Source organism: Gymnogyps californianus, chromosome 1 (assembly GCF_018139145.2).
Source record: "Gymnogyps californianus isolate 813 chromosome 1, ASM1813914v2, whole genome shotgun sequence".
NCBI classification, from domain to species: domain Eukaryota; kingdom Metazoa; phylum Chordata; class Aves; order Accipitriformes; family Cathartidae; genus Gymnogyps; species Gymnogyps californianus.
The window spans coordinates 161,038,096-161,063,049 of record NC_059471.1 but is presented as its reverse complement, the minus strand read 5'-3'; the positions used below and the strand labels follow the sequence as shown (position 1 = coordinate 161,063,049).

Genomic DNA, 24,954 nt, shown 5'->3' with positions numbered 1-24,954 from the left:
ATTAAATACCATTCATAATGGGAATGGGTGGCAGGCTATGGGCTTGTGTGTTACTGGGCAGGTTTGGGTGATGCACGATGGGGTATTTTTCTCCTCTTTTAGCTGGGACCCAACTGCCCAGCCCTCCAGGGGAAGGAGGGAGCACTGCTTTTCCTGTTGTAGGGCAGCAAGAGGTGTGGGGAGAGGACAGACCAAGCCCCTTCCCATTTCTACTTGCCCCCTGTTTTTCAGTCCCTTGCCTCTCCCCAGTGCTGATGTTGGTCAGGTTGCTTTAGGAAAGCCAGGGAAAAGCTCACTTGATGTGTCTGGCTGAGGTCCCTAGAGCTTCGCATCCCTCCATGCCCTGGTTATCGTGAAGTGACAAGCCAGCTACCTCATCCTCCTGGGGGACAACAGTGAGACGGAGCCCAGCCACACTGCCAGGAGCGTGGGGGCAGTGCCCCTCCAATGGGGGCTGTTCTCACCCTGACATGAAGCCGAGTGTTGGTTCAGACTCTGGCAGAGGGAAGATGGAGGGTTTGGGTAGCAGCAGCCATGCTCACCCCCCCAGCATGGTCCTGACTCCTAATCAATCGCCATTATCAGCCCTGCTATGGGAAAGGGGTGCCAGGATACCCATGCCATGGAGAGGTGGTGGTTGTGGTGGTAGATGGTCTTTCTGGGGCATGCAAGAGGAAAATGGAGTCTGTGGCTCTGGGAGGCTCTGTGGGGCATGAGGCCAGGCAGATGGCTGAGCCCACTGATCATAGGGTCAATGGCAGAAGGTGGGCAGCCAGCACTGGAGTCAAGTCCTCTCTGTCCTCCTCGCCCCTGTGATAAGGGCACTGCTGGTGCCATGCACTTTTGAAGCTCTGAGCAAAGATTAACTTGCTGATCTTCACGGGTCCCCTGTGAGGTGTTATTTCAGGTTCTAAACCAGTTGCCTGTGTCTTTTATGAGGACGAGAGTGAAGGGGGGAAGGAAAGAAAATGAAAAGATTTTAACCTGCAGTCACTAAAATGTAGAGCAAAGTCCCAGCTCTGCCCTGGAGTGATGTAGCTCTCCTCCCAGGGAAGGGGGAACTGGTGTAACATATGGCTCCAGATGAAAGCTCCCAAATGACATCCACTCCAGGGGATGCAGCCTGAGCATCCCGGCACAGCCAGCCCACTGGGAGGGTGCTTGCCCTGCAGGCAAACAAAGTGGGACTCTTGTTGAGCTGATGACAAGACAAATCCCAAAGCAAGCTCCCATCCATCCTGACATGGATTTGGAGATTAGAGTTTGCATCTTTGCAGGGAAAAAAGTAGCGCTTGAGTACCCAGGGAAAACACTCCGTGTGAGGCACTCTGATTCAGGGCTTGACAACTCCTCCTGCTCCTGTTGGCACTGGGAACGATCCCCAGCCTGATGGCCTAGGCTGAGGGTAGCTAAGAGCAAGCACCCACATTTTGGATAGTCAGGCTGTGCTCCCAGCTTGGCGCTTGCTACCTGCCCCCCCCCCCCAAAATAAACAAATGTCCCCCAGCACCTCCCTGGGCCATCGGTGTTGTCAGCTGGAGGGAAAGGAAGGCAAAAGAAGGTTGCTGGGAGGCAGGCTGGCACTGCCCAGCTCTCCAGGCAGCAGGCGGCACTGCCTCGCCTGCTCCCAGGCTTCTTCCAGGCCCTCTCTTTATCAGTCTTTTCTCCCCCGAGGCTTTCAAAATCCAGCTTCAACTCGTTCTGGACACGGGTGAGAAGCGGGACAGAGAGCCGCAAGGCAAACATAAATGACCCCCCCACTACCCTGCACACCCCAGCCCACCTTCTTTGTACCTCTGGAGGGGTGGCTGCCTGCTCGGAGGAATGAGTCACGGGTTAGGTAACAGGCAGAATGCAATTAGCAGCCCTGGGCACCAATTACCAGCTGTAACAGCCTTGTGCAAGCCCTTGTAACGAGTCACGGAGAGCAAGATTTCTCCCGCTAGGGAGGGGATTGGTGAGGCGGCATGTGTGTCGCCCTGGGAAGTCACCAGCCCTTTCCACGCTGCCCCCCTGCCCCAGCAGAGCTGCAGCAGTATGGGGTCTCTGTCCCATGCGCTCCTGCGATGATGAGTCAGCCAGCCCCACCCCGGGGCAGGATTGGGCACCGAATGACCCCCCCCCCCATCCCTGGCACCCCAGAAGAAAGAGGGATCTCACAGCGCAAGAAGCAGGCTGTGCTCACCTCTAGCATCGGGCATGTTCTGGTTTGTACGTGGTTGGGTCTGACCTGTTCCGCTTCCCAGCACCATGCTCTGTACAAGGTAGCTTTGAATCATATTTTTATGTCTTTTGGGGACATCACTAAGGATCTTCTGCCTGTGTCTCCCTTTCCCTCCCAGATGATCTCCTAGGCCAGGGCTGGGAGGTGCTGCAGGATGCCTGGGAGCCATGGAAGCTGCCTTTACAGCTGCCTGGGGCTGCTGGCGTGTGGCTGAAGCGCTCAGAGAGGTTAATTTCTGGTTCAGGAGCAGTGGCTAGCCATGGGAGCAATCCCAGTATTTAGCACAGAGGCAGCAGATTAGTCATACCAGCTTCACATCCCTGCAGTAATGTAAGGCCTGAAGGTGAATGACTTCTCCCCTGCCCCAAATCAGTGTAAGAAAGCATTGCTATTCAAAGGGATCTAAAAATAAAACCTGCAGGGACCCTCCAAAGGGATATGGGAGATCCTCTGGAGATGTTCTTGCTTCAGGGGAAAGCTAGGAGTCTTGGAGACTCGGAGAAATACATGGGAGGAGGGAGGAGAAGTGGATTCAGTGGTTTCTTCCTTACAAAAGAAAAAAGTTGTAGCCAGGGACAGGGCTGGGCTGAAAAGTGTGTGTGCAAGGCCTGCGGAAACTGAGCACGCAGTTTTAGCCCTGCAGGGAGGTCTTCCCTGTGGTCCTGGAAAGTGTCTGTGTCCAGACACACGGTGGGAGTGTGGAACAGAGGGACCCTGATCCCTGCCCTGACCCCCTTTTCTAAGGTCTCATGATCTGACATGTGCGGGGGGGGGCCCTTTGCCACACAGCGCCATGTCCTCCCCACATTTCCCCTGGGTCCCCATCTTATTACTTTTTATTTTTATTTTTTTGGTATGCTGACTTTGGATGCCCACAGCTTGCAGCTCCCTGAGGAGGCGCTCTGATTTCGGCAGCTTATGTAGAGCACTACCGTCCTGCTGTCCCCACGCTCGCTGCACAGGGAAGCTGGAGTGGGGGTGCAGGTATCATGCCCCTCCTGGGCTGGTTGCCTCTCTGTACCCCCTGGCTGCTCTGTAAAGTGGCCTAGAGGTAGCGTGAAGGGGACCTTCGTGGTCGTCCACCCCATATCCAACTGAACCAGCAACAGCATGCAGCAATCTGTGGTGCTGACCCCAAAACTTCCCGTCTGCGGTGGTCTTTGTCTTGGGAGGGGCTCTCACGCCTTTTGAGGGTCTCTGATATCCTTGTCCCTGGGGAAAGCCTTCTCCGTGCAGGACTTGCTCAGCTACGCTCAGCATGTTCTGTGTCATGGCCCAAGACTGCCCTGGCCTCGCTGGGAGCCAGAGGGCTGGGGTGAAGGTGGCACAGGGGAGATGTACAACGGGGGGGGAAGGAGCTGGAGGTGCCAGTTTGCTGCTGTGCCTGCGGGACTCTCTGGGGCTCTCCATAGAGGGAGAGGACACCCCCCTTTCTTGCCCGGGGAAGGGGAAAAGGAAGCATCATCTTGCACAGCACAGGAGCCACAAGGAACAAGTTGCTGAGCTCAGCCCTGCTGCAGTGGGCAAGGACCTGAGTGGGATATAAACTCAGCGGTGATGCTGAGCCACGGATATTGAAAAGGAGGTGGCAGGCCCTCCCTCGCACTCTCTGGTGCTGGTGTACCTGTTCCTGTGAGTGTCACTGGCTCTGCAGCCACCTGGGCAGCAGACTGTCCGCGGGCATCCCCGGTGGGGATGTGAGATGGAGCAGGGGTGGGGGGCGCGTGGCTGGAAGCAGAGGGGAAGGGACCTTCAAGAGTAGAGAGGGTCTGGCTCATGGTTTGGGGAGACGGGTGTCAGAAGTGGGGGTCAGACCCTAGTTTGAGACTCTGGGGCATGTGGGGGGGGGGGAGCAGGGGACATACAGTCCTGCTTTGGGGAGGCAGGGTGGGGTTTAAAGGGCAGGGGCAGCAATTCAGAGCAGTGCCCACAGGAAAACTCTGGGGCTGGGGGAATTCCTGGGGAAACATCTTTCTTCCCAAGAACAATACAGGGCCCCGCACCTTAACTTCACCAGAGCCCACATCCGTGCCACCTTCCCCTCCTCCCGCAAGAGCGCAGGGCTGAGCAGGGCTGCAGCGACCGGGCTGGACTGTCACGGAGGAGCGGGGAAAAGAGTCAAGCAACAGGTTCCTCCTCCCACATCAGCTGTTTGTCACCTCGGAGGTGTCCCAGCCTGGCGATGCCCTGGTGAGGCAAACTCACTGTCAGACCCAGGGCTCCCCCCTCTCCACCCTCCATCCTCTTCCTCCCGCGGGGCTGGCGCCCCGCCCCGTGCCCGGAGGCGGGACCGGGACCGGGGCCGGGGCCGGGGCTGGCAGGGAGCAAGAGCGGGCTGCACGGAGGGTGCAGGTGGAGAGGCAGCCCTGCCGCACGCATGGCACCCAGCCCCTTCCCTGCAGCCCTGCGCCCGCTGCTCGCCTCCGCCCCGCAGCCCCTGGCTTGGATGCGTGGGCTGGTGTCTTCTGGGGAGCTGATGCCTTCGGTCCAGACTCCCCACCGATGGCTCTGATCTCCTTTGCCGCCCCCTCGACCCCCAGCCTGGGACCCTCGGCCCCTCCGCCGGGAGTGGGGATGCTCGCTTTTCTCTTGGCAGGCTGTGCCAGCCACCTGCTAGACGCCTCGGAGTATCTTCCCATCACGTGTCCCTGCCTCGCTGGGTCATCGAGCCCTCTTGCTCTGTGAAAATTCCCCACGGCTTCACTGGTATCCTCCGGGGCTGCTGTCTCTTTGGCTTTCTGGTCTTCAGCCACCCTATTCCTTGGCCACATCCTATTCAGACCTCGCTCTCGGCTGGTCCTGCTCCTTCGGAAGCTTCGAGAAGAGTGGACAGCTTCACGTGGAGGTACAGGCAGAGGTTGTCCTTGTCCAATAGGATACTGGCTGCGGCGGGAACAATTTGGGAGCCATGGGCCGTCGGCTCATCCATGGTCTCTCTGGAGCCGCGGTCTTCCTTGTCAGCGTGGCTCTCCTCTCCGTGCGGCACCATGGGGGTCAGGAAACAGCTCGGTACCCAGGGCTCAGGGAGGGGATTTCAGAGAAGCCAGTGCAACGGAGCAAAGCGAGCCCAGAGGGAGGCGGTGGCAGGGGGCAGAAGGACCTACAAGTCCATCCTCCAGAGGGATATAGGACTGAGGGAAGCCTGACGCTTGGGGACATTTTCATAGCTGTGAAGACAACCAAGAGATTTCACCAGAGCAGGATGGAGCTGCTCCTGGACACGTGGATATCCCGGGCCAGAGAGCAGGTGAGCGTGTGGATTCGGACTAGAGAGGGGGTGTTTGGTAACGGGGCAGGGACAGGGTGTCGGTGGAGGGGGATAAAGGCCAAAGGAAGAGGAGGCTGGGCACTGCAGTCCCACCCAGTACTTTGCCTCATTTTCCCTAATTCTCGCTTCTGTTGTTCACGTTGAAAGGGGAATGCTACGCAGCAAAATATTTCATGGGTAGCTGCTTCATGGGAAAGGCTGGCAGAAAGGATGAAGAGCTTGTGTGGGCTCTTGCCATGAAGGCTGGGAGGATAAGTGCTCTTAGCAGGCATCACCTGCCCCTAATCTAAGCCTGACTCTTTCAGCTTGAGGTGGAAGGGATTTAATTTCCTTTTTTTAACCAGTAACACTGGGGGCCGCAGACTGCCTGGGCCACACCAGACTGAGAGCACAGACCGTCCTGGGTCTATGTGAAATGTTGGTTTTCTACCTCCTAGTGCCATCAGTTTGCTAGGTTTCAAGCTGAGTGGCTCCCCCTGGCCCTCCATCAGGATGCCTGCATTGCGCCTGGGCACCATTCGCCCCGGGATGGTGTGGTCTAGCGGGCAGGAGAGCGAGCCAGGACGACCTGGAGGACCTCCTGGAGTACAGGAGGGGTGTTTGCAGCCCTGTTCGCTCCCCAGCACATCAGCACAGTCCATGCCTTGCTTTCTTGGGCAGATCCCCTCACGTGCATGATCTTGAAGTGATGTGGGTGCATATTTGATTTTTTAAATTTTTTTTTTAACTGGAGGTCTGATGTTTCCACCCTTTGCTAAAGCAGAGTTTGGAGAGTTTCCTTCCTGTTAGAGGAACTGATGTGGGGCACCACGTTGGTGGTGCTGTGCAGACTGGCTTACTGGTGGGCAGATGTACTCCCCAGAGCCTGGGTACTTGTCTCCCTCCCTTGCAGAGCTGCTCCTCAAGAAAGAAGAAATCCTGTGGTTTCCCTCAAAGGGTGGGTTTTTTTGCCTCTGCCTGTGTGTGACGGGCACGTAGAAGACAAATTCAGGCCTCAGCGAGGAAGGGGGACGGGGGCGGAGGTATTGGGTAGGAGAGCGCTTGAAGCAATGCAGGGTTTTCTGGGTAAGGGTGGTTTTCCACTTCATGGTACTGCAACTGTCTGGTCTGCTGCGGTCGTCACAGGAAGCCCTGTCCTATTTTGAGCACGCTTCCTCTCCTGTCTGCGTGTCCCTCTCAGCATCTGAGATGCCCTACTTCCTCCTCCAGATGCACTTCTCCTCTCGGTCCAACCTCAGCCCAGCAGCTCTTTGGAGAAACCAGACCCAACCACATGCCTGCACTGGCATTAAGATATTGTGACTGGGGCTTTTGGAGTGGGTTTTTAAGGAGCAGCTCACCTTTCCCTCCTCGCGCGTTTGACAAACAGGTGCCTGGCCATTCCACTGATGACAGGAATTAGATACTAGCTCCCCAGATTCATCTGACCCTCTCTGTTTGGCAGGCAAATGATGTCCAAACCTGGGAAGAGGTGTTGAATTTTCCATGCTGCTGCCAGCCTCTAGGAAAGCTTCACAGACTGAGCAGGAGAATAGGAAGGAAGGGTAGAGTGGGAGTGTCAGTCATTTTTAAACAGTGTTTTTTCATTGTTATCAGTTTTTGTTGCAAGCTCAGTGTTTTCCTCCCCCCTCCTCAATTTTCCATGTTTTTCTTCTGCTTTTTTTACTAAATGACCTTGAGGGCAGGGGAGCAGGGGCAGGGAGGGGGGTAAAGAGAAATACATGAAAGTCAAAAGCCTTTTTTTTTTTTTTTTTTTAAGTATACTGCTGCTGGAGTGGTTTTTTGGAGGTAGGGGAAAGGGTTAGTTTTGAAAAATTGACAATAAAGAAACCTCACTTAGCAAAAAAAAGAGAGCTCTCAATTTGCAAAGGACATTTAATTGTTGTGGGGCCAGGGCCAGGGCACCAGACCTCCTATTATTGAGTCTTTATAGAGAGACATAGGCGTTAAGAGCCAGTCTCAGAGAGATCCAGGTCTCAGAAGCCCTGATGTGCAGGGACAGCCTCCTCCTAGGCCTGACCCACCGTCTTGCTGTCTCACTCGCCCTTACTCATGGCTGGAGATCGATTCAGTGGGTCCTTCTCTGCAGGTGGCCATCGGGGAAATTTTAGCAGCTGGCCATGCTGCTGATGCCAAGCCTGGTTTCAGAGCTGATTACCTGCATGGTGTCCTCCCGGAGGAAGCAACCCAGACCTCACAGGTCAGGCTTAGGTGACAGTAACAGGAGGCAGGAACAGCTGTGGTTTTTATGGCTAGGACAGACTGTATGGGAGCCAAATTAAAAGTCCTCGATGTTGGACTCTGTCGGGGTAGACAATAAGAGAGAGTGACATTTTCCCTGAAACTGCACTGTTTAAACAGAAGAGAAGATATGCAGCTGGTGGGAGGCGGGGAAGGGGAAGTGCGAGGTGGGCACTCTTCACTGGACCATGCTCTGCCTCTTGAGAACTCACCCACGACAAACTTTCCACTGGAGCTTGATGTGGAAGTCATTTCAGCGAAAGGCCTCTTCCTCAGAAAAGGTTTTGTCTAAACAGAAGTGTCAGTTCTGATGATTGTTTAGGCTGGGCAGCATCTTGGAGTGGCTTACATTCTTGGCCCCAGTAGTTTTGGTGGAGATAAGTCTAGGTTTCTGGTCTGAAACGGCATTTTGTTTGGTAATGTAAACTAATTCTAGCACCTCCCTTCCTTTCCAAAACCCAGACATCCAGCTGATTGAAATGAAACCTTTGAATGACCCATCCTGAACTGGCTTTCACATTTTCAGTGTTGTGAACACACCATAGATTTTGAATCTGTTCTCTGGGCAGGACACAACAATAACCCTGCTGAGGTGTTTGCATTTTGGATGGGGTTTCTTCCCAGAGAAGGGATACCCTGGGAGCCTGGGAGATGAACATGGCCCTGTGTTGTCAGATTCTACATCTTTATTCCCTTTTCCTAGTTTTTCCTTGCTAGGCTACTTTCCCAGTTTGGGGTGAGGATGTCTCAAAGTCTAGTGTTTCTCTGTTGCATGGGCTCTTATGTTCATGGAGAGCTGCCAGGCAAAGCCATTTGACACTGGTGGCTCCATATGACTGCTTGCACTGCCGTCCAGCAGACATCCTTTCTCACCCAGCCATCTTCTCCACTCCAGAATGGAGGGATGCTTCCCACGCTGCATCCCTCCTGAGACCCGAATCGGCTGCCCCGCAGTAGCGTTGACAGCCATCCTGGCCCAGTCTCAGTGCGCTGAGGCACCACGATGGGAGATCCTGCGTGGCCCCATAGATGGTCTGGTGGAGAACAGGAGGGTGGATATGATGGGGAGGCTGCTTCTGTTTACTCCATTTGCCTGCAGGGACACAAGTGACACCAGGTTATCCTCTGCTCACACGTCCCCAGCAGGGAGAGTAGGTCTGGCATGGCCAGAGAGACCTTCTGAATGTCTTCCAGACTCCATTAGTATGGACAACAGTGGCTGCTGTCTCCTTGAGAAAGACCTGCGTAACTGCACCAAATGGTCTCCAGGCAGGTTTTTAGCCGGGGCCCTTCTCTCTCTCCCCCATCCCAGCCATTGCGTGTGGCTTTGCTGAGGGACATGTGGCGGCAGTCACTCGGATGCTGGCAGCAGCTGCTGTTCCACGTTGCCCACTCTCAGGGGCGTGAGCAATGGAGAGACAAGGATGCAGGCAGCTGCCTGTGCTATTGTGATCTCCTTCAGGACAGAGCCAGGGCACATACTCCAGCACCTCTGGAGTATTGTAGCCAGGTGTGCCATGGAGATCAGAGTTTGGGAGAGCCAGAGAAATCAGATTTGCCTAGTCCTCACACTCATAGCCCCCTTTTTCCAGTTATTTTGGACAGTCTGGTGTTCCCTGTGTTGACAATGTTCCTTCGTCCTTGGGTTCCCACAGAAACATTTTGGATGTCTGCAAAAAAACATTTCTCACCTTGCATCAAGAGGAAAGTGGGAACCTCGGAATATTTTCACAAGTAGAAAATCTGGGAAAAGATGCAGATTCCTATTAAGTCAATCAGATATGATGTTTATTAGACATATGATTTCTACTCAGTTTTATATCTGTAACCAAGTCATTTCCAGCAACAATGTTTCTGGTTTTTCTGAAAATGTCAGAAAGTTTCAACGGTTTCAGAATTTTTTTTTCTTAAGATGAAATGTTTGTCATAGTGGAAATTTCTGGCTCTGACACGCTGGGGAGGGAAATCCCGTGCCACTGACAATCCCTGCCTTGCCTGAAGGTTGTGATATGGTCCCCTGACCCACAGTGGCTCCTTTACCTGAGACTTAGCTAATTGCTTCTTGTCCCGTGATCACCTTGAAAGTGGTTTTAACTAAGAGACTTTACCAGTGGGGTGGGGTAGGAATGTGTGCATGGCCCATTGCTGCAGCTCAGTTGTTGGAGGGTAATTCACCAAGTTGCTGTAGCACGTACATTTGAGATCATGAAACTGTCCTGCTGTCTCTGCTCGAGCCAGGTGGTCTCTGAGTGTCCTTCATTGCCTTCTTTTCATGTGCAGAACATTTCTCTTGCGTGTCTTCCTGATGGGGGTGTATCTCCCAAATGCTGGGTGGGTGTGGGGAGACACAGAGACTTTTGTCTCCTCGTCAGAGCCTTTGGGAGCAATGACGGCTCCTGGAGCTGTTGTCTGCCTGCCTTGTCCCCTTTGTTCCTGCCCAGGTGCTGCGTTTAACCAGCCTGTGGGCAGCTGGTGGAGAGACTGTTTATGGCTCGTGACTCCTTTTTGATTTCATGAAAGCTCATTTTCTGCCTGAGGAAAGCTTTTCTCCACCAGCCCTGATCCCTGCCTGGCCCTGAAGAGGGGGAGATGTGCCACATAATGGCAGCAAGGGGGATTAGAGAGGCCTGGGGGTGGAGGAAGAGGAGGAGGAGGCGGGAAGTGGCAGGGGGCTGTGCACGCTTAACACACAAACAGATGTTCTCCTTTTAACCCGAGCGTCATTCAACCACAGTGCTTTCGTTTTTCTACCGCTGACACCTAAGCCAGGGCTCCCTCACCCCCTCACTCGGTGTCACGGGTCCCCTTCTCCCTGTTCCCAAGGTGGTGGTGGTGGGTGGAAATGAAGCCACACAAGCGCTGACGATTGTGCCATGCAGGAAGGGGGAGCGCGGCCATCCCTCTGCTCAACTGCTGCCTGGGAGGCGGGCATGGCAGCAGAGGATGGAGTGGGGTGACCACGGCAAGCATGTCCAGCTGCGGGGAGAAAGGGGTGGGTGGCCAGGAGCAGCACCAGCTCCAGCCCTGAGAGTAACCTCCTTTCCTCATTTCCCCAGACCTACGTCTTCACCGATGAAGAAGATGATGCCCTGAAAAGAAGAATGGGTAACAACCTGTCCTATAACACCACCTCCCCCCCACCTTCAGCCTCTGAACCGCCACGGCCTTGGGAGGGTGTCCGGCACGAAGGCTGGCTCTCCTACGCCAGCTCTGCCTCTTGAAGCACGCCCCTCACCATGTCCCGTGGAAGGACCCCAAGCTGCAGCGGTGATGATTTGGTTTAGTTGGCTAACCCCAGGGCATGCAGCCAGCTGGAGGCAGGGTGCTGCCTGCCTTAAAGCATACGTGGATGGAAGCAGCCCATGAGAGAGCCCTTCAGCCCCCGCACCCTGGCTGGCAGTGGGCAGGGTGGAAGTGCGGTTGGCAGGTGTCCTAGTCTTGGCCAAGATGCTTGGCTTTCTCCAGGTTTCATCTCCGGGCACGGGGAAGGATAGAGCCCACCTCACCGTGGGCTCGGGTGCCTGTTTGGGGGCTGTGAGGAGGTTGGCTGTGAACAAACCCCTTCCCTCTCGCCCAGAGGTCCTCCCTGTGACTGTGCGAAGTGGCCCGGCCCTGAGCCACAGCTTTCTCTCTCCCGGCAGGTGACCACGCCATCTTCACCAACTGTTCTGCTGAGCACAGCCACTTGGCCCTCTCCTGCAAGATGGCTGCCGAGTTCGATGCCTTCCTGGCCAGCGGCCGGAGGTGAGGCAGGGCTGCCGCGGGGAGACCCCTGAGAGCAAGAGGCACCCTCCTTACCACAAACCTCTTGTGTCTTCGTTCCCCTATCCCCCCAGCTGGTTTTGCCATTTGGATGACGACAATTACCTGAACCCTCGGGCCCTCCTGAAGCTCTTGTCCTCCTACTCTGCGACGTGGGACGTTTACCTGGGGAAACCCAGCCTGAACCGACCCATCCGGGCCTCCGAAACGCTGCCAAACAACCAGACGGTACAGCCAGTGGTGGTGGTGCGGGGGCCGATGGGTTGTTTTTAGTGCTCTGGCTCATTGGCTGTAGGTGTACCCCAAGGAGAGACAGGTCCCAAGAGCAACAGGCAACAGCTGAAAACTCGCCACTCTTGTCTGAACATGGTTGTAGGTGTTGACTCAATCTGATCTACCTAGGGGAAGAGTCCCACGTTGCTGCTGCGCCTTTGAGTACCTGTCTGCCAGGAGATAAGCCTGCCTTGGGCAGCCCACCTGCTGCTGCCAGCAGGAACTTGGCCGCTCCAAATATGAGGAGGTCAAAATCCATGCTGTACTGCTGGCAAGTCCTTCTTCTGGGCAGCAGTCAGGGGTCTGGGGTGACAATAGGGCTGTGTTTATCCTGGCATCAAAGCTGGGTTCCAGCATTCCCATCTCAGGGAGTATGGTATCGTCTGAGCCTCTGCCATTGATTTTCTCTGCTGTTTCTCTCCAGAAATCTGTGCACTTCTGGTTTGCCACGGGAGGGGCTGGGTTCTGCATCAGCCACAAGCTGGCAAGCAAGATGGTGCCGTGGGCCAGGTGAGCTGTGCAGCTGGTGAGTATGGGAGGCTTTGGGGATGAGGAACATGGCCACACATTAATTCCTGGCAGTGTCAGATCTGGATTTGTTTATGTGGTGTTTGCAAGGATGTTTGCAAGGGCGCAGAGTGCCACATGCTAGACATCTGCAAGCACGTGGACTGGAGGAAGGATGTAGTGGGTGGGTCTGCCTCCTGATTAAAAAGAGGCAAGAGCAGGCACGTCAGCAAACATGATCATAGGATGACATACTTCCCTCTCCCCAACTACTTTCAGCTCTTGGTTATTCCCCCACACTCCTTCCCATCCCTTTCAGCTTTCTCTGACTCTTTTGCTAAGTGCTTTCCCTGTCTGCCTATCTCCTCTCCCTTTAATCTGCCTCTTTCCAACCTCCTGTACCTTCTGCCTGAGCTAATTTCCCATTCCCCTATGCCAAACCCTCTTCAGCTTCTTACAGTGGCCACTGTCATTTCCTGAGCTTGGTGCATGCAGAACAGAGGTAGGTCCTGGGGTCTTGTGTTAGCCCAGCCTACAAGAAGATGATGTTTTCCATGATGCTGTAGGTTGTATCACAGGCTATATGCACATACACTGATAGGCAATGGCTGTGCTAGCCTTAACCAGATCTGTTCATACCCAGAAAGACAGATCCAATCCACACCAGGTGGCTGGTTTAGCTGAAGCCCATGATACGTATTTTATGGTAGACCCAGACAGGAGGATCATCTGTGATCTAGGGTAAAATGAAAGTGGCATGGATAGATAATGCCTAACCTGGCATAAAGTCTGCCACTACTGTGTTAAAATGCTTAAAACACATTTGAACTAGCTGAGGGGTGTTACAGTAGACAGTGCTTCATGCTGTGCGGCTGCTTCCAGTTACAGGAGCCTTAAAATTGGGTTTAGCCTGTCATCAAAGGATGGCCAAGTGTGTGGTGTTACATTACAGTGGGGCCATGGATGGCTTATTCAAGCTGCAGAAGACTGTCCTGTTTCTTCTTCCTCCTGGTCCTGGCCATGTGGTCCCACTGTTTCTCTTGTCCTGGCTTGTCTGACCCCTCAGGGACTCAGCGCAGCTCACCAAACAGGTGGAAAAGTGACTTGGCAAAGCCTGCCAGCTCTCTGCATCAGCTCACCGAGGAGCTGGATACGTATCAGGGACAGCACCCAACAGTTGGTGGGACAGCATGGCTGGGAGTGGTCAAAGAGCAAACACATTCCCAAATCTTTGCAGGTGGAACTCAGGGATTTCTTGCCTAGTTCCAAGATTTACTCTGGTTTTCAGTTAAGTCTTTCATTTATCTCCCACCCAAGTGGATGCCTATATCCCCCCTTACCCTTTTCCTAACCCACGCAGCCCTATTCTCTTCCAGTGGCCGGAACTTCCTGAGCACTTCAGAGCTCATTCGCCTACCGGATGACTGCACTGTGGGTTACATCATTGAGTGCAAAGTCGGTGGGCAGCTGCTGCCCAATGCGCTCTTCCACTCCCACCTGGAGAACCTGCAGCTCATCCCCCCATCTCGGCTCACGCAGCAGGTGAGGAGGGGAAATGGAGCAAGAGGGAGGTGTGTGAGGAAGAGGAGGAGATTTTACAGGCACATTGCTCCATTGGTGGCACTGACGTGGATTGAATCAATCGTATTTCTTTTGGGGAGGCTTTCCTGACAAATGCTTCTTTGAAATAAGGAGCAGATGTTGCCTGCAGCACAGATGCCAGTCACAGGGCCCCTGGGGTCAGTGGTGGGGAGCTCATGTATGGCGGGGTGATGGGAGGATTGAGGGCATCCCTGGGGGAATGTGGCACAAGGACAAGCAGAAATGATGATTGATTGGGGACGGGGCTTTGGCATGGCACCATGTCTGCCTTGCGTGGGGAGATAACAAGGGGTGTACTGCGCTTGGAGAGGCAAAGGACTAGCACAGTGGACCATCATGGGAAGGAAGACAGGAGAGGCGTGGAAGGCAGAGGCCAAGCCAGCAGAGAAGGAACCAGAATAGGAAATTCTGTCACCCAAAGCAGGTTTCTTGCTCCTGAACTCACCTCATCCTCCCTGCTCCTTTCTCACCACCCCTCTTTGCAGGTCACCCTCAGCTACGGTGTCTTTGAGAACAAGCTCAATGTTATTGAACTCAGCGGCCCCTTCTCACCCCAAGAGGATCCCTCAAGGTACGGGGCATGAGTGCTCTGGGTGTTGCTGCCGTGTGAGCCCTCAGACGATAGGCTGGGAGGGGGAGGCAGCCAAATGGAGAGCAGGAGGTCTAGAGTGAGGGACAGTAACCTTGCAGTCACATGGCTTATTGGGTGAGGGGCCCATCAGCATTAAGCTGTTTGTGAACGCTTACAAACGTTGCAAACCTTTTTGGATGAGTGGGAAGAAAAGGAGTATCAAAACATTTTATTTGGACAATTCCTGAGCCAAAAGTATTGCCATTTATTTTACATTTTGATACTGAACAAGCTAACCTTTTACCTCTGGGACAGGAACAGAAATATTCTTTTAAACTCAGCAAAGGAAATTCTGCTTGCTTTTTCATTTTTTGTTTTGCTGAGAAAACTGGAGGGAAAAAAGAAAAAGGTTCACTTCAGGCTGACTGCAAACAAAAGTGTTCTTTGATTTACCTTCTCCACTTTGAGTGAACAAACCTGAAGTTTTTATTTGCAGAGCATGGGTAGGAAGCTCCTGGCTGGAGATAGCAGGGGTGGGAAGCAGCTAGGAGACGAAAAGAGCATCAACAGAACCATGTAGCGGAGGCTGGTGCAGTGCCCATCTCCCTGCCTGTGATCAGGGTGAGCCATGGGCTTGGGCTACATGGGCCAGAGCTGGATTCAGGTGTTGGAGGGAGGCTTGGCTGCTTAGCTTTGCTGAGAAAAGACATCTTGAGGTGAACAATCAGTCCTGGAGCTCTGTAGTGCAGGGTGGGTGTCTGATGTGGGACGGGACATGAGGGAGAGGTCTTCCATTCTCCAGCTGTACGCTGGTGTAAAAACTGACACCCGACCTTCCTTCGCTCTCTCCCCAGCAGGTTTCGATCACTCCACTGCCATCTCTATCCCGACACCTCCTGGTGCCTGCAGGCTGTTGGCTGGTGATGCCTGAGCCACAGCTACAGTGGGTCCTGGTGACATCCATTCACCTTGTGCATGTAGGGGGTGGGACACTGAAGAAGCTCGGTGCTCCCAATTTCCCCTTTTCTGTGGTGGTCTTGGGGCTGTGTGATGGCTTTTTTGGTCTGTGCTGAATACCGGTGACACAGGACAAGAGACAAGATCTGTCCCAAAGACAGATAACATGGGCTGGACACATGGATGGGCTTCCCATCTGTGCTGGGATATGTGCAAGGGATGGGAGCAGTATGCCTTCCTGAGCGGATCAAGGACTGGATAGTGACTGCTGGGCATCTGGGTAGAGATGGGGACCTGCTGGTGCTCCTTGCTGTGGATTCATTTTGCTGGACTGGAAAGGCCCTGGGTATGGGTAACCAGTGCCCAACTGAGGATGGCCGATAGTGTGTTGTGGCTCCAGCCTCTCTGAGCAGGCCCTCTTCCTCCATATCTGCCTGTGCTTTCCCCACCGCCCACTCTTCCCGGCCACAGACCCTTGGCTGAGTCTCTGCTTAGTCAAGGTCTATAGAAATGGAAAATGTGACCATTTCTGTGCTGAATGAGTGCTGGAAAAGCGTAGTCCTTGCTCTGCAGAGGGGAGATGAGCAGGAAGTACAAAGAATCAGGAATTCCCCCCTCTGCCGGTACAAAGGAGAGGGGGTGGGATGGGGGAGCCAGGAGGAGACAGACCAAGATGAGGATGGTTCCTGCACTGAACATTGAAGGCTTGATCTTGTATGGCCCAGCATTACTCCTCTTTTTTTACCTTCTTGATACGGGGTCAGGATAATCTCTTGCTCTAATTACCAACCTGTCGTCTGAGATTAGACTCCAACTCCTACCTGTGAGAGAGGAGACATAAAAGATTAGAACAGGCTGAAAGAGAGGAGAAAGGAAGAGAAGGAGAAGGAGCGCTCAGGAGCGGATTAGAGGTTACAGCTTTATAATCTTCTCTGTGCCCCGACCAAAAAAATTAAGTCATGAAGGAATGGAAACAGCAAGGCAAAGAGCTTTTTATCTCTGCGTTTCTTTCCTCCAGATGCTAAGAGCAGTTTTCTGCCTTCCTGCTGTCCCTGCTGAGCGCCATAGGGGGAAGGAGCAGGCCCAAATAGGTTACAAGCTTTCTGGCATGTTTGTGGAGAGTCCTTTTCTCAGTACAGAGCCTGGCATGAAAGACGGGCAATTCTGCTTGCTGGGGAATGAATTTTGGCAATATTTTGTCCTTGTACACATGGTTAAATGGCTGAGGGAGAGTGTTGCAGGGAAAGCTGGAAGGCAAAGAGGCTGTTTTAAATGGCAGGTGGTGCCACAAACAGGTATTTCACTTTAAAGAGCGTTTCAAAACACACTGCTGGGATCTGTGAAAGATTCCTGTAATCTCCAGATGAAAGGACAAATGCCCTTTCTCCGAAGAGCTGCTCAGCTTTGATGCTGCTGATGTGACTAAGCCTGCTGCTGGTGGGCTGGAAGAGCCAAGGGCGACTATCACTGTGCCTCTACCATTTTAAAAACTGGCCACCCTGTTGCCTCCTCCCACCCCCCCAAGCACCAGCATCTCCTACACAGCACACACAAGGTTTAAAGGAAAGGCATCAGAAAGACCTTCCACCTCTGCAAAGGAGGATCTAGAAATGAACGAGCACTTTAATTTCTGGAGAAGCAGAAAGCAGGAGCCTGTAGAGCTGTTTTCCATACTGGTCATTCTTATCGGCATTTAACCAGCTTGTGAAGCAGCAGAGCCCTGCTTTCCTCTCTTGCACAACATGCCTTTGAACTGGAAATTCATCCTGAGCAGGGACAGGGGCTAGCTGATGCCAATGACCATTCCTTGAGTCGTGCAAAGCACTTGGCTCACACAGCTACGCGAACCTAGGAACCATGCGGCTCAAAACAGAGACACCCAACTATTGGAAGGCAGGTGCAGCATAAAGAAGTCCTGCCCCACAGGGCAAATGGTTTGGTTTGAATTCAACCAGAAGATGAAAAATGCTTCTGAGAGAAGAAATGAGAATCTTCAAGAGAAATCTACACTACCCAGATATCTTCTTTTTTCCCCATTCAAACTTTCATCTGTTGTTAATCAAGACTTTGAGTTAAAAAGCCAGTCCTATCTGTAGATGTCCTGGTGACAGTCGAAGCAAAATGTGATTCATATTCCCGGAGAAGGAGAAGAAACTGGTACAGCAGCTTCACTTCCCTGGGGAAAAGCAAAGCAGAGGAACTGGAAGCCTGCTTTGGATCCTGACCTCAGGTGGTCTGAATTGACCTGGTGCCTTTTGCATGGCTGAAGATCAGATGTTAATTGGGTTGAGTCCTTGAGTGGCTGCATGGGGACTGGTTTAAGACTGGGCTTCGTTGCTGGAGCAGTTAAGTGCCACTTCTGTGGAAAATGTCTTGTCTCATAAGGAAACCAAGAAGAGATGAGAAGATGTCTGGGGCAGAGCATCTTTTGGGCTGTAGAGAAACGAATGACAGAAAAGTCCTCTTATGCCTGTGACGACAATGTGCTGGAAAGAAAATAGCTTCTCGGAGTTGACAAAAGAAACGAGGTTTTCTCTAAGAACAGAGAGACAGCTTAAGGGGACATTCACCACATGAAATCTGATTAAAGTTAAAACCTGAGTTAAAATTAGTTTCAGGAATGGTTCCTGCCCCTGGGGCTTGCTGTCAGATGTTGTGGTTTTACAGTCTCATTTTCCTAGTTTATTAAAATGTTTAGCTGCTTGGGAAAATGAGAAACAATCTCACGTGAAACTTTTCAGGGGACTGTCTTTTTTTATTCTCCTTCATGATTTTCTGATGTAACAGTTAAAGTTTTTGGAAAGGTTCCACTGGGTCTGTTAATTTTTTTTTTCCTTTCTCTTTTTCTTTTTTTATATCTCTCTCTCCCTTTCTCTATCTCATGCTCCCTTTTCTCATGCAGGAAAAAAACCCTCTCCCAATAATGAAAAGGGATAGAGATGTGGTCTTTATATTTTACTGGGAAAAATGAGGTCAAAGTCAAAGGTGTTGGCATGACCCTGCTGTTGTACAACATTAAGTGTAGTTCAAGTTTTCAAGTACAGAGACCTCTGCCTGCCCAACACCATAGCAACCAACACTATTAATGATGTTTAAGCTGTATACTGAAGATTCAGAAAAAGAAGGAGGGGAAAAAAAGCAGTTACAGTATTTGAAATGTAAAGTATTAAGTGAGGCTTTCATGTTAACAATATCCTTTCTTCACTTTCCCCTTAGCTGTGAAGAATTTTTAATAAGGAAACCCCTATTTGACAGTGCAAAAAAATGCTAATGACTATCCTTTCTTTAGGGGGAAAAGAGAAGTTAGTTGAAATAGGTGGGAAACGGCAGTTGTTGCTAAAGACTTGAAGGGGAGAGAGAAGAATAGCAATGCTAGACAATGCTTCTGTCTCTGGTGCCAACTCCTCTTAACAGCTCTGCTGCTGAAGAAAAACAGATTTCTAAGCCACTGTGGGATTTACCCAACTCGTACCTGGATCACAGCCTTCAGGCCCCTTGCTAAAGATGTAGCCTTCAAAAGACAAGCAGTTTATTAGACAGAAGCCAAAAGGTGAGAAATAGGAACAGGAAGAAAGGAGATTGGAAGGAAAGAAACCACCAAGCGGGGCCTTGGAGGAGAGCATGGGAACTTCAGCTGTGCATTGAAAGTGCTGTTTGGGAGCTGCCCAGCAATAGCGGGAAGGGGGGTGTTGCCTGGACCCCCAGCTCTGGTTGTTTTTGTCATCGGGACAATTGTAGCCCACCAGTGCCACAGAGGATGCCAGCCTGTGAGTCAGAGTTCACCTTGGAAGAGGTGAGATCGGGTTGGTTGGCCCCAAACCTCCTCTTATTTATTTTTTTTTAATAGCACTACAGGTAAGTTGATGTCTTTTCGTCTGACAGTTATACTCAATTCCTTACAGCAGATTTGGCCTCTTAATTTCTATACTTCCTCTGCCCTTGCTTACAATGCAGGCTCCTCAGACAGTCCAGGGGTGGGATCAGCAGCTCTTTTCATTAATTTATTTAATTTCTTTTGTCTTCAATCCCTCAAAAACCCTACAAGACAGCTCGCTTGCCCTTTTGCACCACAGGCCACCAGGGCTCTACACACCTGAGCACACTTCTGGGGTGGATGCGAAGGTGAAGGAGGGTGGGTGACTGCTCCATTCGGTAACTGCATGGGCACAGAGAAGCATGGACCATCCTCATGTTCTTCCTCGAGGCACCTGCTAGCAGCTGGTGCCAGAGATGGGATCTCATACTAACTGGGGCTTTCTTCTGTCCCAAATACTGCTCGGTTTTTGGCTCCACTGAAGAGGATGCGAGTGTTACCATAGACATAAGCAAGGCCAGGAAGAAGAGCAGCATCACAAATGTACAAGCAACTGTGTCTGTTCTCACCAGCTGATGCAGGAATTTTTCCTCTAGACTTTCTGCCCAATTACCTGGGAGGTTAAAGGAGCGCAGGGCTGAGCTGTTGTTGCTCAGCTGGCATTGCCTCTTTAAGGCTATTCCTTGACAGCCTGAGATTTTTGTCTCTCCCTGTTTGATCCAGCTTGGACTCCAAGAAAGCTGGGAACTCATCTCTCTCCCTGTTTGAACTGTATGTGATTAATTACAGACCCTGAGAATGGGCTCCTTGCCTATCTCTCATGTTTAAATTGCCTTCCAGGGTTTTGCAAGGCTAAGGAGCCTCTTCAGATGTTACATCTGACTGTGCCTCGGTCAAGCCTCCCTTGGTTTTGCTGGGGGCTGCATCTGATTCATAGTGAACTTTGAGAACAAATTAAACTGAGTGCTTTGTACATGGATTTGCTGGCCCTGACCCTTCTGCCGCTGCTTGAGAAGAAGACAGTGTTGATTTTAGCAACATAGGAAAAAGAAGTGCAACTAAACAGAGCAATTGGATGGGGACAGATGCTGCTATTCTGAAGCCCTGCTTTCCCCTTCCCACCCCCAGAAGTGGGGCACAGAGAGAATCTGCAGCTGGTGCCTTTGGCCGCGGTGTATCAGGTGGAGGATATGCCATGAAATATCCAGCATTTGCACTGGCAGAGAATCCAGCAGCCCCAGTTGTGAGCCAAGGCCAGCTTGTGCTTGGTGCCGGATAGAGCGAAAAATGGTGCCTACCCCAAAGCACTTACAAGCAGAGACAGGGTGGGGAAGGAGGGAAGGAGGGGAGGGCTTACAGGATTGATGAGACAGTATTGTCACATCTAAGCAGGGGGAACAAGATGGTCTTTGGGACAGGGAGGAGCAGAATTCAGGAGCAAAGATCCCTCTCCACCCAGAAATACCGTGAAGCAACAGATCTGAAGAATGGCTGATATAAGCACATGGGAAGGGAGAGGTGAGGGATGAAGAAAGTGGTTTGGATAAGAGAAAGAACCAGAACAAAATCTACATCCTGTTCGTGGCTGTTTTGGCAACTGATGAATGCTGGCTGGAGGACCACTACCTTGGGGCTTCAATAAAAAGAGAGGAAAGCTGGAAATAAAAAGGCAAGGACTGTCTTCCCCTACCCACACACTCAATGCTGGCCTGTGGTGTCTCACTCTTGGCTACCCCAGTAGCATAGGAGAAGATGTGGGGCTTGGAAAGAGCATCAACCTCTACTCTTCTGTGTGTCTTCAGCCTGGGGAGACTGCACATAACTTGGCTTTCATGAACAATCAGAGAAGCAGCAGAGTGGGGCAATGAGCAGGATGGATGTGCTGAAAAGACTCTGCCCCTTCCTCACTGCCCCACCTTTCCCACATTGCCATCAGCTTTGGGTAGAGCAAGACTGACTGCAGAAGCTGGCCAAGCTCTTTCCACTTGTGATGGTGTTTCTTCTAGTGTGCAGGGGAAAACGCTCCTCTCTGGGCTCTCGGACAGTCCTGTTTCCCAAAGACATGGTGTGGGGTGCAGACAGACAAGGTCTCGGTGCAGCTGGTAGGGAGAGCAAGGCCCCTGCATATCCCCCTCCCTTTCCCCCAGCATTCAGCTAGCATTGGATGGTGTCTGTTTTTAGCAAAAGTTGCAGATTCAACAGCTGAGCTGATTTTCCAAAGGGACATATAAAACAAACAGCCTGCCATCTGCTCTATTGTCCTGGAATAGCGGCTTGGAGGGTGGGGGGAGAGGGAAGGAGGAGAATGAGGGGAATGAGAAACGGAGGTGGGAGGAGAGGGTGGGAAGGAGGGGGAGTGGAAGAGAGGAAAATGCAGAAAGGGGAGGCAGGGAGGTCATGGAGGGGGAGAGGAGGGTGAAGGTGGAGCCTGAGGGGAGATAGAGACAAGGAGGTAAAGAAAAAGGAGAGCTGTGTGAAAGCGGGGATGTGGTGAGGGGAGAGGACCAGAGACAGGTGTTGGGGGCAAACAGGGCTTGCTTGGGATCGCCCTGGCTGGATCCCCATCAGCGCTGCGAGCCACAGGGGCAGGCACCTCCAGCACCCCTGTCCTTGCTGAGCCAGAGCCTGACTGCAAAATAAACAAACTGGACTTAGTGGCCTGGATAATCACTCCCCTTCCACCCACACAGCCCTGCCTGCTTGCCTGCCGTACACCACCACCACCTCCCCCCTGCACTGGCTTTTATTGAGTGCCACAGGGCAGGGATTGAACTCCAGGTTTGGCAGCAGAGTAAATAACAGCAACATTGGCCTCTCTGGCCCGGGGGGGAGGAGGGCTGGTTTTAATCAAAGGTAAATAACAGTCAGTATTCTCTGACCCTTAATCCAATTTCTTAGAACTGGAGAATACTGTTCCAACTTAGACACGTGGCGCTGGCCCACAGGAGAGGGACGGCTACTCAGCCAGCCAGCTGCTGGGCACAGCACAGCCAAGGAGAGCAGAACTGGGGGAGATGCCACAAGGCAGGTAGTTCATCCCGGCTGGCCTGGGACTGTGCTGTTCTGTTCTGACTCTCTCTGGTGCATTTTCCTTGCTTCAGTCATCCCAAAAGATGGGACTGGCTTGCTTGCAGGCAGCACATCCCCATGAAATGTAGGCCCAGTTGATTAAAGGCTCCCTGATTTACTCTGTTGACAGGGGAGTTGGGACCCAGCTGATGCCCCGCATCTGCATCCCTGAAGGGCATTTTGCCTTCCATAGTGATCTGGTGAATGGTGATTATGAAGTCGTGCTTGCTGTTATATGGTTGTGGCAGGAATCACTATGGGTTCCTGCTACATGTTAAGTGTGAGCAAGATTTCAGTGTTGGAAATAAATGTTTGTGTTGTTATTAGTCTGGTAACACAAGGGTCTGTGTGATTGGAGAATTTGCACTCTAACTTGGTCACATATTAGAATCACAGAGAGTTAAGGAGGTGGTGTTATCGAGCTATTGGGAGGCTATCTAGTCCTGCAGCAGGGCCAGCCACCTTACACCCCTTCGGTCAGATGTTTTTCCAACCGACTCTTAAAACATGTTGTTCTGGTCCAGACTATTGGTGTCAGATTGGAACACCAGGTTGCTGGTAACAAAGCGCTGGTACGAGTTTGATCTCGGAAAGACAGATTTGTTTTGCAACTCTGTGCCACCACTGATTTGTAGATGCCCATGGAGCAACTCTGTCAGGCTCTTCAGCACTGCTTTCTCCTCTGTGGGGCAGCTGATTTGCAATTCTCTGGAACAAAAATGGCCTGGTGAGGCCAGGATGTGTTTGGAAAGAGGCAGAGACACGTACCAGAGCTGAGGGCAGAGAAGGCCAGCTCCCTTCCAGCCCTTTCATCTTGCAAAATGACCTGGCAGTCCACAGTAGGGGCTTGAACTGCTGTGGAGACAGAGCACCTGTCTACCCTGTGGGTGGACTATGGTTTTAAGACCACTTTTCAGACTAAGCCTTTTGTAAGCCTCAAGGCCATGGAGAGAAACCTCTTCACCAAAAGCTTCCTGGTGGCAAATGTGGCGCAACACACACAGCACTTGTGTAACTGCCAATTCCTGGTCATACAATCTGGACAGATCAGGTGCAGGTGGGATAGCTGAGTCCATCCTCCCATCTCAATCTCTGCTCTTCCAGTGTGGATGCTGAGAGCCTGAGATCCAGCAGCAGTGAGGACAGCAAGCACTCAGACACATCCAGGGCAACACAGGCTAGGAGTACTGAGATTCTAGCCTGAGGAGGATTGAGGTCTGTCCTTCACAGAGAGGCTAAGAGGGTGGCTGATCCTTACAATGACCTATCCAGACAGGTCAGAAATGCAGCTCTGGAGATGCCTTATGTTCATTCAGCTGCCCAGCCATGGGCACACACTTCACTACCAGTCATCCAGTCCTGCCCTTAGAGAGTCCAGCCCTGCTGCTGACATTATTGGCAGGAGGAAGGAGAAAAATACCTTTTACATCTAGTTGACTGTGTGTTTCTTTTTCCCTTGCTCAGCTCACTCCAGGAAGTACACTGCTTTTGTAACTGTTTGAAGTGCCCCGAATGGCCCCTGCCCTCTGTGCCGGGAAGGGGGCAGGAGGAGGAGAGGGGCTGTGGGGCCCGGGGCTCGGAGGCGGCAGGCTCTGGTCAGCACCCTGGACAGGGACGGACCCGCCGCGCCCCTGCCTTGCCTTGCCTGGCCCTGCCTTGCCTTTCTTTGCCTTCCCCTCCCTTTCTTTGCCTTCCCCTCCCTTTCTTTGCCTTCCTCTCCCTTGTCTTGCCTTCCCCTCCCTTGCCTTGCCTTCCCCTCCCTTGCCTCGTCTTGTCTTCCTCTGCCTTGCCTTGCCTTCCCTTCGTCTTGGTCCAGGCTGGCGGGCAGCCTCCTGGTATGGCACGACCCTGCTTTGGCTTGCAACCTGCACCAGCCCTTTTTTGGTCTTGCTTAAGAACAAATACACACTGCTGTGGCTCTGTATGCAGCTGATCTGAAGCTGTGGCTTAGATCTGGGTTATTTTTTGCAGATAAATCCTCTTTTCTATCAGATTTGACATCAGGCAATCCCTCCAGATCCCTCCCTTTCTCCCTGTCTGACTTCCCCCTTCTCTTCCCTGCCCTGTGTTCTCTTTCCTTGCATCTGTGCTCTTCCCTCTATATGCCTCCCTCCCCCTTTCTTTCCCTATAGCCAGCTCTCTGTGAATATCATTTCACCTGCTCACTTTCTGCTGCTCTGCATCTCCACATTACTCTTCATGTTTCCGCTGCCCTCAAATGTATGTATTTTACTGCTTTCCTTTTTGTAGCTCTTTTTCTCACTCCCTCTCCTGGTTGTTTCTCTGTGGTCATTTCCACAGTGCCGTGAGTTTGACAGAGAGCCCTCTCTGCCCTGGAGTTCTGCATGTTGAGATCAGGTGCAAAATACCTAGTATGTGCTTGTTTTTTGGGACCCTGCTACAGCTGATGGAACTTGGCATCCTCTGCAGGGAACTTAACTGTTTCACATACTGCCCCTTGCCTTCCAGCTGATCTGAGCAGGAACTTTCAGGGAGGTGGAGGCAGAAAGCAATCACAGAGAAAGAATTAAAGCTACAGGCAGTCTGGGAGACAGTTGGAGTCACTGGCTGATGGATAGGTGTATTGGGTAGGGTTCTGATAAAAAACTTTTCCCATATCTCAGAAGAACTCTGGTTTTGTTTCCCTCATGGTCTGTGCCCACAGA

General features: G+C 52.2%; 1 protein-coding gene across 1 annotated transcript; it reads left to right on the top strand.

Annotated features, from left to right (window-relative positions):
* Nucleotides 1–5,132: 5,132 nt before the first annotated feature.
* Nucleotides 5,133–15,372, top strand: MFNG (MFNG O-fucosylpeptide 3-beta-N-acetylglucosaminyltransferase). Its single transcript, XM_050915390.1, has 8 exons — nucleotides 5,133–5,471; nucleotides 10,790–10,838; nucleotides 11,375–11,477; nucleotides 11,570–11,723; nucleotides 12,193–12,278; nucleotides 13,652–13,817; nucleotides 14,363–14,448; nucleotides 15,306–15,372. Exons 1-8 carry the CDS (start codon nucleotides 5,133–5,135, stop codon nucleotides 15,370–15,372), a joined length of 1,050 nt encoding a protein of 349 aa, XP_050771347.1.
* Nucleotides 15,373–24,954: the final 9,582 nt, after the last annotated feature.

Bases quoted from the DNA above. Each gene is read 5' to 3' on its own strand.
- MFNG (XM_050915390.1), top strand. From the start codon at position 5,133: ATGGGCCGTCGGCTCATCCATGGTCTCTCTGGAGCCGCGGTCTTCCTT. The intron at 5,472-10,789 runs GTGAGCGTGTGG...TCATTTCCCCAG, and splicing joins TATCCCGGGCCAGAGAGCAG to ACCTACGTCTTCACCGATGA. The intron at 11,478-11,569 runs GTGAGGCAGGGC...CTATCCCCCCAG, and splicing joins TTCCTGGCCAGCGGCCGGAG to CTGGTTTTGCCATTTGGATG.